General features: G+C 34.5%; 1 protein-coding gene across 6 annotated transcripts in view; it reads left to right on the top strand.

Annotated features, from left to right (window-relative positions):
* LOC149410488 (choline/ethanolamine kinase) overlaps positions 1 to 13,652 on the top strand; it is a 73,443-nt gene extending 59,791 nt beyond the window's left edge. For 4 of the 6 annotated variants that reach the window (XM_089648141.1, XM_089648140.1, XM_089648139.1 and 1 more), the window contains 4 exons: positions 328 to 457; positions 3,730 to 4,187; positions 9,092 to 9,262; positions 10,044 to 13,652. In XM_089648141.1, the coding sequence (XP_089504267.1) occupies positions 328 to 457; positions 3,730 to 4,187; positions 9,092 to 9,262; positions 10,044 to 10,157 (873 nt within the window). In that variant the 3' untranslated portion in view covers positions 10,158 to 13,652. The other 2 variants (XM_089648143.1, XM_089648142.1) reach the window with 2 other exon arrangements.
* The last annotated feature ends 884 nt before the right edge of the window (positions 13,653 to 14,536 follow it).

The following is a 14,536-nucleotide window of genomic DNA, read 5'->3' as shown; positions in this document are numbered from 1 at the left end:
ACAAAAGTTCGGGCTTTTATTCCAAAATCGAATATTTTGTTGCACTATTTAGTTACACTTTTACAAATGTGTTATAATTTAATCACCTCACTCATTTTTGCATTGCTACAAAACCCGACTTACAGACGGTTTGGTTGAAAATGAACATTCAGACCCTGCGCAGAAGAAACGTCCTACAATGGACAGCGCTCCAAACCGTTCTTTAGCAAAGTTTACTTTTCTTTGTGTCAGTGTGATCCGCCTTTAAGAATTTTATGTTGGATTTTTCGCTTGTTATTTTTGTATTGTTAATATTATCAAAACATAATTTGTATTTTGTTTCCACAGAATGAAAATGAGGAAAAATGCATAGTGAAACTGAAGGAATATAACCTAGAAAAGGAAGTCATATGGCTGAAGGCATATCTATCTACAGTGGATTCTCCAGTGGTATTTTGTCACAATGATCTGCAGGAAGGTATGTTCAGATTTTTATCTATTTAACATTTAAATAAAAAAGAATCAGTGAAACTGTCTTAACATACCCAAGTAGCCGGGGAATAACATTTAAATAAAAAAGAGTCAGTGAAATTGTCTTAACCTCTCAGAAAAGGACTTTTATTTACTTTGTGTTCCTTTGCGAACTGTCAAAACGCGAAAATTTTTGTGTTATTCACGAGTTTTGTTAAAAGCTTCATAACTCACGTTTTGGGAAACGTAGCCTCATTCTAAAAAATGTTTTGGAAAGATTATGAAATTCACTATCGTATTGTTTTGTTACACGTAAATATTTGCGTGTCTAAATATACATTTTCTGAAAACGTCAAAAATATGTAAAAATCGCTGACCATTATTTCAAAGCTGTGAAAAATGTACTTTTTTCTGAGTATCATAAAGAAATAACACTTTATATATTGAAGAAATATAATAAAAAACTATTAGTCACCTCAAAATATTAACCGTCCAAATTAAAATATTTTTAATAAATTATTTAAAAACGCAATAAATTATGAACGAACAAGATGACAGATTCAATCGACTCAGATAATGCACCTCTACATTCCATAGATACTCTTGAATGCAGACGCGTAGCGTTATTCATTATCGATACTCTGTTTTTTAAATCATGGCAATCCGTATACTAGTGATGGAAATAAATCGATTTTTGTAAAATCTCGCGCGTTTAGGTGAAAAGACGTTCTAATGTCTTGACCGCTATTATCATATTTACGTCTTTTGACGTTCTAATGTTCCGAGTGGTTAACATACCCAAGTAGCCTGGGGAATCCGGAGACATCATTCCGGACGTCTCTGATACTTGACTACTCCAACGAATCGGAGATCTTTCTCTGCCAAACGCTTTGCCAGTGACCAGGCGTGGCTTGCCCTAACATGCAATCGCCAATAAAATTAAAAACCTTTTACAGCCCATCGTATTCCCACATAATATTTTTAATTACTGGAAAACCTGAATTTTAAAAAATATTGTACATAATAAAAAAAATAAAAAAATTACAAAATTACTAGCTTACATGTACCCGGCGTTGCTCATCTTTTTTGTACTTTATATAATTTTAATATGCACTTATATATATAATATACCTTCTGGAAGAAAATGTCTAAATGATAGTGAAAACCCTATCAAAATCCATTGCGTTTCTTAGAAATTAAGCGCACAAACAGACAGATGCAGATATTGACTTTATTTTATACTATTTATTTAGAGACAAAAATTGTTAAAATAAAATTGAATTACGTAGATACGTAATAGTATAGATAATATATATGAATTTCGTAAGAGATAATAATTGAGGCTGACATACACGCACCAGTTATGTTGGCTTGGAATCTGGTACATACCATTCCGCGCGTTGAAGCTAAGCGCGCCGTTTAGGAATGTTCATTTTGTGTGACGCCTAGCCAACATCTACAAACGGTCTAAAACACAAAATGTTCCGAAAATATGACGGAAGCGAAGCTTAAATGGCACGAAGATCATCGAAAACATTCAAAGTATTCAGAAGAAGGGTTTGCACAGGATAGTAATATTCAAATGCAACCATAAGTCAACAGCTCTTGTTATGCTTGAGATATAGGGAACCTATTTGTAATTAGTTTTTTTAAACAGTTAAAAGTTACCTTTTGTTTGTGTGCACTGTAAATGCGCTGTGCTGGGTACCAGGAAGAAGCTTATTCAAAACATTACGGAATTTAATACAAGGGTCATTTGACGTTTTCGCTTGGCAAGGTTTGACAAGGTTTGACACCCACACTTAAATTACGTACCAATTTACGTTTTTGAATTATTGCTCAGTCAACCACAAACATTTAAAGCACCGGCGACCATGAGAAACTCCAGGTTCGAGTTTTCAGTTTGGTGAGCAACATATCCATAGTACCTTAGGATACGCTGTAGCCAGTAAACAGCCTGTTTTAGAAGCCTAGCTCTTTGATTGATTTATTTTATTTTATTAATACAAGACTTAGAGGGTACATTGATTGAATTGATAGATTGGTAAGCCTGGTGTGATCGCAATAGGCGAATCAAGAGTGGACTGTAAAATATTAATTGTGAACTTTGAAGTTGACACAACTATGGTTGGATATGGTGAACATGGAGTAAGGAAGGAATCTGACTTACCTCTTTGATGTTGGTTTCACTCACAGGAGATATGATTTATTTCACGCCCAAGCTTCCATAACATCAAGGTTAGACACGAAAGACACTGAGGGAACCGAATATGTTCACTGCACAGGCCTTCTACCCTGAGTTGATATCAATAACAGCACTGATAACAATAGATGTTAATCAAACAGGCTCCATCAATAAACTGGTTTGACAGTCGCTTTTATTGCTGTAAAATGTCACACACACGTGGGTATAGTCAGATAATGACAGGTACTTGTAGGTAAAATAGGATGGGAAAAATTGCAAGGACAATGTTAATGGAAGATTAAGGCCCATTGTCCACGTAACCGCACGTCATACGCACGCTTTCGTCAATTGACGATTGCAAGAAGAATGCTTGCATCTTGCGTAGAAACAATGAAATCTGTGTCCATGAAGCGGAAACGTCGCGTCAGCCGCTCGTCATGCGTTCCTAATGCGGTGCGCGCGGCAACATGTTACTACTCGGCCGACCGCATTGCAGTATTTTGTCTTTGTATCAGTGGTCCAACAGTAGAGACTAAATTTTGGTATGTATGTTAAGTCTGGTAAAATGATTGAAATACAGAATCATCTTCTGATAACTCTCTGGCAGCAACAAACAATCTACAATTTATATTTCTTTCGATGTATGGATGAATCCAGTACTTTCTTCTCCTGTTTCGTCGTCTTCTAATAAAATTGTATGCTATAATAACTTCATCATCATCACTTGACATTTTCACAACAAATCACGTGCTTTCTCGTTGATAGTTGAAAGAAAACTGAGACGTTTTGTAACGTGACTGACTATTGCATGAAGCAGCGTGGACATAACAAATATGCAAAATATGCCTATCTTCATTTGTAGGTTACATGCATCCTACAAAAGACTACTGTGTGGACAATGGGCCTAATAGTTGCGTCAACACCTGGTTTTCCATATAATCCTAAACATTCTTCTTCAGCACTACCTTTCGATATCGTCTATCCGTTTCTTTTTGCTGGCTCCATCGGTAGTAGCTTTTTTTTTTTTTCACTGGCCATCCATCACGTGTAGTTTATTTTGAATTATACATATAAATCATTTGTTTTTATTCCAGGAAATATTCTCCTCCGTGAAGAAGACACCCCTCAGAATGACGAGACAAACGACGACTTGAACATCGACTATTCCACCATCAACCAAGAAAACTCCTCAGACTCCTTCCTCAACAAAGATAGCACCGACCACGAAATGACCGAAAGCGTCCCGGGCAATGCCTCGGCCCCGTCCCACAAAGAAAACAACCATACTTCCAAAGCCCAATCAAAGTACGATCCCATGAGCTCCATGGAAGACGAATGTCATACAAATGATTCGGTTTGCAGTCACGTTTCTGATAGTTCGCTGAACAATGGGGAACCCAAGCTCGTGCTGATCGATTATGAGTACTGTTCATACAACCACCGGGGATTCGATTTGGCCAATCACTTCGTGGAGTGGACATACGACTATACAAACCCAGAGTATCCTAATTATTATGAGCGGTTTGATCAGTACCCCACTTTGGAACAAAAGGTATGTAATTATCCATTTTTTTATGTTTTTTTTTTAATAGTCCTTGAAGATGGAACACAATTTTGAACCTGATAATATTTTAGAAATTTATTTTAATTCTTTATTGTAAAAAAAATTACGACCTAAGAAAATAAGGTATGTACTATTAAATAAGAAAAAACAATCGGTAAGCGACAAACAATCGTAAAATAAATTCTTCTCTTTGTTAAAATTAGAATTTTCATATTTTTTACTGCATATCTCCGTAATATTAAAATCTGAAGTCATTCATTTCGGCATACATTAAAAAACAGCGAATACATTAGATTCACAAAAACAAAACCTAAGATTTTTCATGCAATACCAACATTTATAAACTGCAAAAACTGGCAGTGTGAAGTTAGAAATAGCTGAATGCAGTGATGCCAACCAAGCAGGGCGTTTTGAATAACAGTTTATTAATTTTACGTAATAAATAGCAAAACTTATTTATTCAGAATCGGCTTTTGTTGACATTATGAATATATATGTTTATTCAGAATCGGTGTTTGTTGACATTATGAATATATATTTATTCAGAATCGGCTTTTGTTGACACTATGAATATATATATTTTTAAGCCATAATGCTTTAATTTGGGAGGCGGGCTTGAGTACTGCCGCCCCGGGAATCATTTATTGGATTACGAACATCTCTGCCATAGGTCACCTCAAGTGGTTTGCTACGTTTGGTGACTTAGCAGGGGTGCCCGTGTTCATCGGGTGAGGTGTGTTCGGGATGCGCCAGTCCACCAGCTGCGTGGCGTGCCAGATCGGGACAGTTGGTTTCGGGAAACCCTTTGACCTCTTCAACTGGTCGATAGAATGTTAGGTAATAATAACTACTAGCAGGAATTTAAACCGTTTGTAAAATAATATCAGTTTCAAAATTTGCGTGTTGATTCCCACATTTAAAAAATAAGTTAATTCAACGCCATTAGAATATGAATGACGACAAATCCTTAATTATTATTGTTTCTTTGTTCATCCACTGTTTTCCTTGTTTAATTGTTTTGTTTCCTAATGTTTTGTAAGTTTCAGATATACAATGTGTTGATCTGAATATCTTTGGTAAGGCTACATCAAGTATCACCTTAAAAATCTTTTCAATTTGAAATTTTGTGCTAAAATGAGTTTTGCCTGATAGAATGTACCATCAGTTAGAAATGTAATAGAGAAGACAAAGAATGAAGCAGAATGAAGAATGGTTTAAGAATTAATTTTAAGTGACTTTTGTATGATATTATTAAGAAAATATAATTACTTTGATTATATTCTACTGTACCAAGAAGATTAAATGTTGAAAGTATAGATAATAATAATATTTGGCCAATTTATATAGCGCCGTTTTCGTGAGAAATCACCTTGATGGCAGTAGAATGAGTAAAAAAATTCAAATTTGACATTGTCACATTTGACACTGTCACATTAGACACTGTCACAATTGACACTGTCACATTTGACACTGTCACATTTGACACTGTCATATTTGACACTGTCACATTTGACACTGTCACATTTGACACTGTCACATTTGACACTGTCACATTTGACACTGTCACATTTGACACTGTCACATTTGACACAGTCGCTGGAATGTGGTAGAAATCAAGTTTTTTATAATCTAATATTGATCAAATGTAATTTATAATGTGATTATAATTATGTTTGGTGCTCTATGAAAACCATAAATACATACAAGTATATTATGTTGGTTTAGGCTGGTACTAACAACCAAGTACTTATACCAAATGCTTAATGTTAATGTGAATGATTGTGAACATGAAAGAAGCAAATGTAAGTATATAAATAGGATGGAATGATTTGTGAGGTGGGGTTAGTAGCCCGATGGGTAGTACGCTCGGCTATCAGTCGAATGTATCGAGTTTGAATCTCACAGCGGGCAATGACAAACCCTGTTAGTAATCAGTTACGGGCCTGTACCATAAATCTTAGTTCTCATCATCAGAAAAAGATTGAGTGTGTTTCATGAAATGTTACGAGACAGTATGAATGTGTGGAAAGGCAGAGATTCCCAAACTTTTCCCCCGCGTCACATGTTGTTGTTGATTTTTAGCCGAGAGCGACCGATAGTCCTCCACATTGCCGACGCGATGGTGACACACTTTGTAGCGCACCGTCGAGTGACCAAGGCCGCTGATTGGCCGGCCCCCGGGAACTGAGCCCACGCTCCCGTGCAATATCAACAGTATAACAATGTATCACTTTCATTTAAAGACGGAACTTGTCACATATTGATGTAATGTAAATTGTTGGAAAAAAGAACTATTTTATCTATCGTCACCTGCCAGTTGTTTGATCAACCGTCACATTTGACTATGTCACATTTGACTATGTCACATTTGACTATGTCACATTTGACTATGTCACATTTTACTTTGTCACATTTGACTTTGTCACATTTTACTTTGTCACATTTGACTTTGTCACGTTTGACTTTGTCACATTTGACTTTGTCACATTTGACATTGCCATATTTAACATTGTCACATTTTGACATTTACACATTGTCTCATTTTGAAATTTTGGCATCGTCACATTTGGCATCACATTTGATGTTATATTTACACATTGTCTCATTTTGAAATTTTGGCATTGTCACATTTGTCATCACATTTGATGTTACATTTAACATTTTCATATTGGAATTATCATATTTGACGTTATCACATTTGATGTTTTCAGATTTTACACTGACAAATTTTACAAAATTTTCAGGATTTTCCATTTTTACCTGATTTTTAGCCTGTCAGCGTTTGGTTAATTTTTTATTTACATTATGCTTGATCACCTGTTCAACGGCTGATCAAACAACCTTGCATAAAATTTGACAAACCTCTGTCGGGACGAGGATCGACGGTTAACTGGGACTGTTCAAATGTCAAAATATTAATGAAGATGATGACGCTAATGAAATATTAAATGAGCTAATCGTTGACAATGTCAAATGTGATGAATTGGTCAAATAACCGGCCTTTATTGTTAAGATCTGTTTGAGCAAAATAACCATATTTTTGTCAAACGAGGTTTTAATTCATAGGTGACGATTATAATATTGTAACATAATTTAATTTAAGGGGTTAAGAAAATAAAAAAAATAAAAATTATTGTGGGACGATTTTTCAGTCTTCTGTCTTTTATAAGGTCACATTGGTAGTCATATAATTACGGGCTTTTTCTATACATATTTATTGCCAATGACTGTCATTTTAATATTTTTTCTGTAAAACTCATTTTTATCTTTTACGTTTAGACATCAATAAATCATCAACAATTTACAATCCGTCAGTATTAAATTTGGTCTTTAATAAATATGTGTATATTATTTTGATAAGATCTTTTGTTGAATTCATGATTGTTATTATTATTTTTTTACATAATTTATCACCTAACAAAAATCACGCAATTCTGCCTATATCCAAATGAAGCGTTTGGATACAGTGCGATACGACTGGCGCACAATCTACTTTGCGCATCTACGTGTGTCCAATTTAAAAAATAACATTAAGAAGACGACCTGGTGATTATTGAAGATAAAAATTAATGGTGGAAATTGTTGCAGTGGGGGCTCGTGACTTTTGGGTGTTCTAGAGTGCTAATATTACAAAAACGGCATTATTGATGTTGGTGTAGCTGAAAACGATATTTTATTTCTTTTGGAAAATTCTATTTTTTAGTTGTGCGCCGCACCGATTTTCTGAAAATCTTCATACAAAAAATAGTTTTCAGCTACAACAACATCAATAATACCATTTTTTGTAATATTAGCACAACACCCAAAAATCACAAGCCGCCACTGATTATGTCGACGAGATTATTTTTTTTGTCCTGAAATGTAAAAAAAGTTTAAAAAAACATGTTTGGATGAGAGAATTGCTAAGGGCTAGTTGTTCAACCGATATTCAAATGGCCAATCAACGCCATTTTGTTGTTTTGACATTTGAATGATCTCCTTTAACTAACAAATTCGCTGCCAGCCTTGAACAGTGAATGCTTGAAATACTCTTTGTTTTATTGATTAAATTACAAAATATTATTTCAATTTTCTTTCGTTTATTTTATTAAGCTCAAGGCTAGCGTGAAACAACATGTCGCGACAGTTGTTTGATGAACATTGAGAAATTAAAGTTATATTTACGCAAAACGCCAAATGTGGATGCGGAGTTTCTCGAAACTCCACCTTTTGGCGGAGTTCAAATAGTTCGAGTAACTCTTCACACGCCAATAGTTGGCGTGTGCGTCAATATAACTTTCAATGCTCAGTGTAAATTCCGCAACTGTCGCGATGAGTTGTTTTCATGCTGGCCCTGTGCTTGAATGAATCAAAACTTGTTGTCCGCACGTGGTTCACGACTACCTAATTTAGTTTTAAAGTTATAGCGTGTTGAATATAAATGACAGTTATCCACGCCATCACTCTACCAGACTGACAGTGAACCTGTGAAAGCCGATTTTAGGCCTGTTTCAGCTTTGGAACGAATGGTGGTCAGTTGACAATGTTCATCATGTTGTTATGCTTGTCAGATGATCACAATTTGTTTAAAAGTCAAGAAGGGACTATTCAAATGTCTAAAGAACAAAATGGTGTTGGTTAGCGCTTAACAGGCGCTAAGGTTTATTTTTTTAACAGTTTCCACCGTAATAATTTTTGCAACCAAACGTGCTACATCATAGAGTTGACAAAAATCACAGAAAATTTACTAGCAATGAGAATAATAATAATTCTACTGTGTACACTCATTCTTATCTTTTCAGGAGAACTAATTACCACCTTTGAATAATATATGTTACTCCATCAAAACTCCCTTAGGTTATAAGATTAGTTGCTCGTTACCGTTATCTAAAAGTCCACCCTTACTCTTTCAGGAAATTTTCATGCGCCAGTACCTGATGCGGATGAGCGGAGCGGACGTAACGGCCGAGGAGGTGAATCAGCTGAACGGCGAAGTGGAAGCTTACACGCTCGCGAGTCACCTGTTCTGGTCACTGTGGGCGGTGGTCAATGCAGCCAAGAGTCAGATTCCCTTTGGCTACTGGGTGAGCTATTTATTTGAAAGATCTTTATTGCTCGTACCTACCTTGATGTATGGAAGTGAGGCATGGAATTAGCAGAGGAAGGATGAAAGTAGACTGAATGCTGTAGAAATGTGATCCCTGAGGTGTATGTGTGCTAAAACTGCATGTAAGCCTAATGAGTAAGACTAAGGAAGGGAAGCTTAGATGGTTTGGACATGTAGGGCGAATGAATGAAGAAAGAAGTGTAAGGAGAATATAATACAAGCAAATGTGAATGGTAGAAGAAGTCAAGGACGCCTGAGGAAGACATGGCACGATCAAGTGAACCAGATGCTTGAGTCGGGCCATGTTAAGAGACAGAATAACAGAAGAATATGTATGAGACGATGTTGTATGAATGTGAATGGAGCAAGGAGTGTGTGCCAAGATCGATGTTTGGCAGTTCGACCTCTCTGCCTACTCCTGCGGTGAAAAGAGCGTGATGATTGGTTAGTTAGTTAGTTATCTTTAATAGAACCTCATCAATTTCAGAGATTAATCTTCACTTTTGTGGTGTTTGTTTTCTAAAAAGTCGAGCTTTTATTGTGATCATTTTTTAATGGTAACTTGTGATATGCTTTCTCCTCCCTTAGCCAATGTTTTGGACAGCCTTGCATTATCCATTATCAGAACAGATGACATCTACACACATGTGACTAATACCGGAGGAAGCTTAACACCGCTTATTATCCCAAATATCAGTCATCATAATTCTTTGGCCATGAGAATCCTAAATCATATCGGTAAATATTTATTGTTTCAGGACTACGGAGTGTCCCGCATGGACTGGTACAACCGCCTGAAGCTGGACATCATCAAGCGAGACTCGTCCAGCGGTAATCCGCTGAAGCGCAAGATCATGGATGTGGACATTTGATTCCTTGGCCAACAGTCGGGCGACGCGGCCTTCTAACCGCCGCCGCGTTTTGCAGTGGACACGACTGTTACACACTGAAAACTCTTTCTTACGCAGCCAATTATTTTAGTATTATTAATAATGATTCTGCTCTAGTTTCATCCCCATAACCTCAGGGGTTCCCCAAGGATCTCACCTTGGTCCCCTCTTATTTGGACTTTGACCGATACAGAATCATTAGCTTAGGCGTATCATATCAATTTTGAAAGATAATGGACCTATAAGAAACACAAGTAAGAATCAAACAAATAACGAATCAATGTGGCGAATACGTGCCAGTATATTTATGTCTCGACTGTGGTCCCATTCTTTGCAAACAGAGCTTACACTACAGAGATCAAATAAGAATATTGTTAGCAATTACTGGTTGGTTGGTTGAGTGGATCTGGTTCTCGTCCAGGCGTCATGAGTTCAAGTCCTCTGATAGCTAGTCCTCCATTGCACAAGCAACATTTTCCGCTTATAATTATGTAGTAGGAATTTTTCAAATGTTGTCAGGTTATTCATAAATGGTTATTCTTGCTGTTAGCTAATGAAATCTCTGTCAATGAATGAGTCCAAAGCACGTAATTAATATGTTTAATTCTAAGGAAGTTTTCAGTGTATAGCCGTGGGCCAAAGTGATAAAAATTTGTGATGGAATTTTGAATTAAAAGTTAATTTTGCCTTTTCGGAAACAAAAATTACTTTTGGATATGTAACGAATGAATAAAATAATGTTTTTTCGAATTTTGTAAATATTTGTACTGCATATTTGTATAAAAAATTACTTTATAAATTGTGATTATTTTAGAGGATGGTCGTAATCTTATAAACCAAAATTACGTACGTCCAATGTTGTATTAGTGATTTAAATATTGTTTTGACTGACGAAAAAATGGTATATTAGAGTTTGTATGAGAAGTTTTAGATTCTAATGGTAGTATTAAAAAAATAAAAACTAAGCGTCGACAATGAATATTACGTTATTTCGACCCAAAAAAAACTTAATTTTAAAACACGTTAGTTAAAAAAATATTATCACTGCTTTGTTTTATGTTATTTTTAACCCTTTGCATGGAGCATCCTTTAATACTATTATTATAAATCTCACTAAATGCTATTTTTATGATAATCATAAAGAATACTGCTTTAAAGGAATTCATACGGATATATATGCAGTGGCTAATAATAATTGTTTTGTAATATTTATTAATTTTTGGTTTATTTCAATAATTATGTAAATGTATGGTGGTTTTAACCCCTCAAACGCATTGTGGCAAATATGTCACCAGTTTGCTGTCAAAAGTTACTAAGTGTCTTGGAACAAAAAATAAGATAATTATCATTCTGTAAGTTAGTGACTTTCTATCAGCAAACTGACAGTATAATATAGATTTATTGTAATTGTCTACTGGTATCATACATAAATACGTATTTTTCTGTTTAGTTCAAAAGACGGCACTATTATTTTTGTCCATGGAAACGCTGTCACGACCAAGTAAACAAATTGTTGATTAGTGTAAGGTGAATGGGTTTCCAGCTTTCATTTCCAATCATAGTTTAGCTTAGAAGTGAATTTATAAAATGAAGTTAATTTAGATATAATTAGTTTTAGAACAGAACTCCTAAAGATTAAACGGTATGGAAATATTATATGTTTATAAATATGTATTAACTTTGTTGTGTCCATATTTAACTTCACACTATTATTATAGGAAATTAAGTCATGTAATATTATTTGTGTTTAAAAATAAGATCATTTATTGATATGTACTATTATCTTAATAATATCTGATGAGCATGAACAGAGAATAATATTGCAATATTTTTTTTTTTTAAAACAACTTAACAGATAGTTTTTTGTTTTATGTTTTGATTGAAATTATTTTGACATTAATTTAGGCAGCCTCCATAGCGTAATGGTACATGCATTTGCCTTTTTCTTGCGAGGATTGAAAGTTCAATTCCAGTAACAGTCTAAAATTTCTGTTTTAATATCAGAAATCAAACTCTTCTATTGTGTAAAGTAAACGCATATCTGCCAATACCCTTTGGTATTAAAAGTTGGCCTGATGAAATGTTAGCCAATCTTTTTGCCATTTGTACCCTTCCTCAATTTCGTATCATAAATATGATGTACCTACATTAATTTGTAATTAACAATAATATCCATTCTGATTTTTAAAGCACTCAACCCCAGTTTCTAGTTTTAAAACACATTAAATAGATTTTTACTTTTATTTAGTGGAGTCAATAAATTGATACAAAGCCATGGGTTTTTTTGTATCAATGTAACCTGTTACCTACCACGGTAAAACTTGGTACATAGTGACTTTGGAGCAAGAATATTGTATTCTCTTAGTAAAGGTATTAAGAAAATGAATTATATTTTATTCTCAATTTATTGAGAATGACCTATTTGCATATTTAAAAAAACAAATCATTAATTCAATTTTCCCCGTGAATAGCCGAGTTTTCACAGATATCACTATAATCCAGTAATATTATATTTTTTAAAGAAAATGTAGTTATTAACTATTGAAAATGGTGCTCCTAATTAATGTACTTCATTGTACGGTTAGTTAGGATAGGGAATGAAAGTATCGGAGGGTGTTTGTTTTGCTTGTAAAGAGAGTGTATCCAATATTTTACGAAATTAATGTTAAATTGTAAATCTACTACGATTTGTAAATCTTATCACGCGAGACTGATTCGTAAGACTTACTGATAATTCTGTATCGTTGATGACGTCTTCACTCTTCTACTCGTGTTCTGTTGGTCTCGTGGCAAAACTAACTAAATGCAATGTCTAAAGGTACTAATTATTTCAGTATTTGAATATTTTTATATTTTCAAACAGCAAATGGAGGTTTGTTTATCTGATTGTTCAGTGGTGCAGGTTTCTAGTTCAAGGACAGATCCCAGAATGACCTTTTTTGTTTCTTGTTTTCTAGTACATGTGATTTAATGATTATCAATTTTATTTCAAAATTAAATTAATTGCATTTGCTACAATTTTTTTTGTTAAAGTTGCAAATAAAATAACATCTTCAAAATCGTCTTGTCTTGTGTGAAGGCTGAACTGAGTGCTGTAAAGTTAACCTTTCTGCCGCCGGGTGGCAAATGTTACTAAATGGTGGCAAAAGTTACTAAAGCGATTGTTATTGCTGGCAAAAGTTATTATTGACTGCCATTTTTATCACTTTTTTTTTGTTATCAATCTTTTTTCTTCATATTTAAATGAATATGACTAATATTTTTGTAGCATTATGAACTATTCACTCCAATTATTTAGTTTTTGTTTAGTTTAGTTTTGCCCCGACCCAATCAATTTTTTATGTATCCGTTACTATTATTGTGTTATTTTTATTTCTGATACTTAGATAATGTTTTATCGAATATGACTTTGTAAATAATATTATTACGTTTATAAGTTTGTTCCATGTAAATCAAGTATTTGATAAATAAAGGTAAATATTCAAATAAAAATTAGTTTTATTAAATACACTCGGTGTCATAAAAATAGCACCTATTTCAAAATCTTATGAGACAGTAAAGCGATCGTCTCTTTTGGATGTGCAGCGTCATCGTCCTGATCCATGCCGCCAGATGAAGCCACCAGTTTCTTGGAACCATTGGAAAACCGAATTGAACGGCACACTGTCGCATCCCTGATTGCAGTAGTGCCACCACTTGAGCGGCTTCGTCAGCAGTAGTGTATATTTTAAGGGGTTGTTTTCTAGTGCTATTATTCACGTGTGTCCTCTTCAACGTTCGGATACATTTGTCTTAAACTGCTACTTTTATAGCCCAGGAAGATCGACACAAGTCGTGGCACCTGCAAAGAGTATATTCGCAACATTTTTTTAATGTCCCGTACTCGGAAAATTTGTATCGTTTATGAAATGAAACTATTGTCTGATAAGAGGTCGTTAAATGTACTTTCAATTGATATCAATATTGTGTGGGTTAGGTATATTGGCTCGAGGGAAACTTACGCTTGAAACTTATTTTCAAAAATGTGCGATTTTTGTGACGCAGAGTGTATAACCGGAAACTTGGCTTCTAACCTTTCTTGTCTTTCTTAATTTCTTTCTACTGTAATGTCCTTTTTTTTAATCTAGAAATCTTTTAAAGTGGACTTATCAAGAATCTTCACTTTAGATTTCAGTTGACTGAACAAAAGTATTTTAAAATGCTTTATTATATAATTAATTCTCTGAGTGCTGTAATGCAGAATCTGGCTATTTGTATCTGGTCACCAAACATAATTAAAGCAACATTATAATTCTGGATTTCGATCTTTCTCCAGTGTATTTCACTCTCGATATATAGAGTATTTTTCAATAACGGGAATG

This window comes from Hesperophylax consimilis, chromosome 27 (assembly GCF_061612785.1).
Source record: "Hesperophylax consimilis isolate HC1 chromosome 27, BYU_Hcon_1.0, whole genome shotgun sequence".
Lineage (NCBI taxonomy): Eukaryota > Metazoa > Arthropoda > Insecta > Trichoptera > Limnephilidae > Hesperophylax > Hesperophylax consimilis.
The sequence above is the reverse complement of the archived record's forward strand: the minus strand, read 5'-3'. Positions and strand labels throughout refer to the sequence as shown.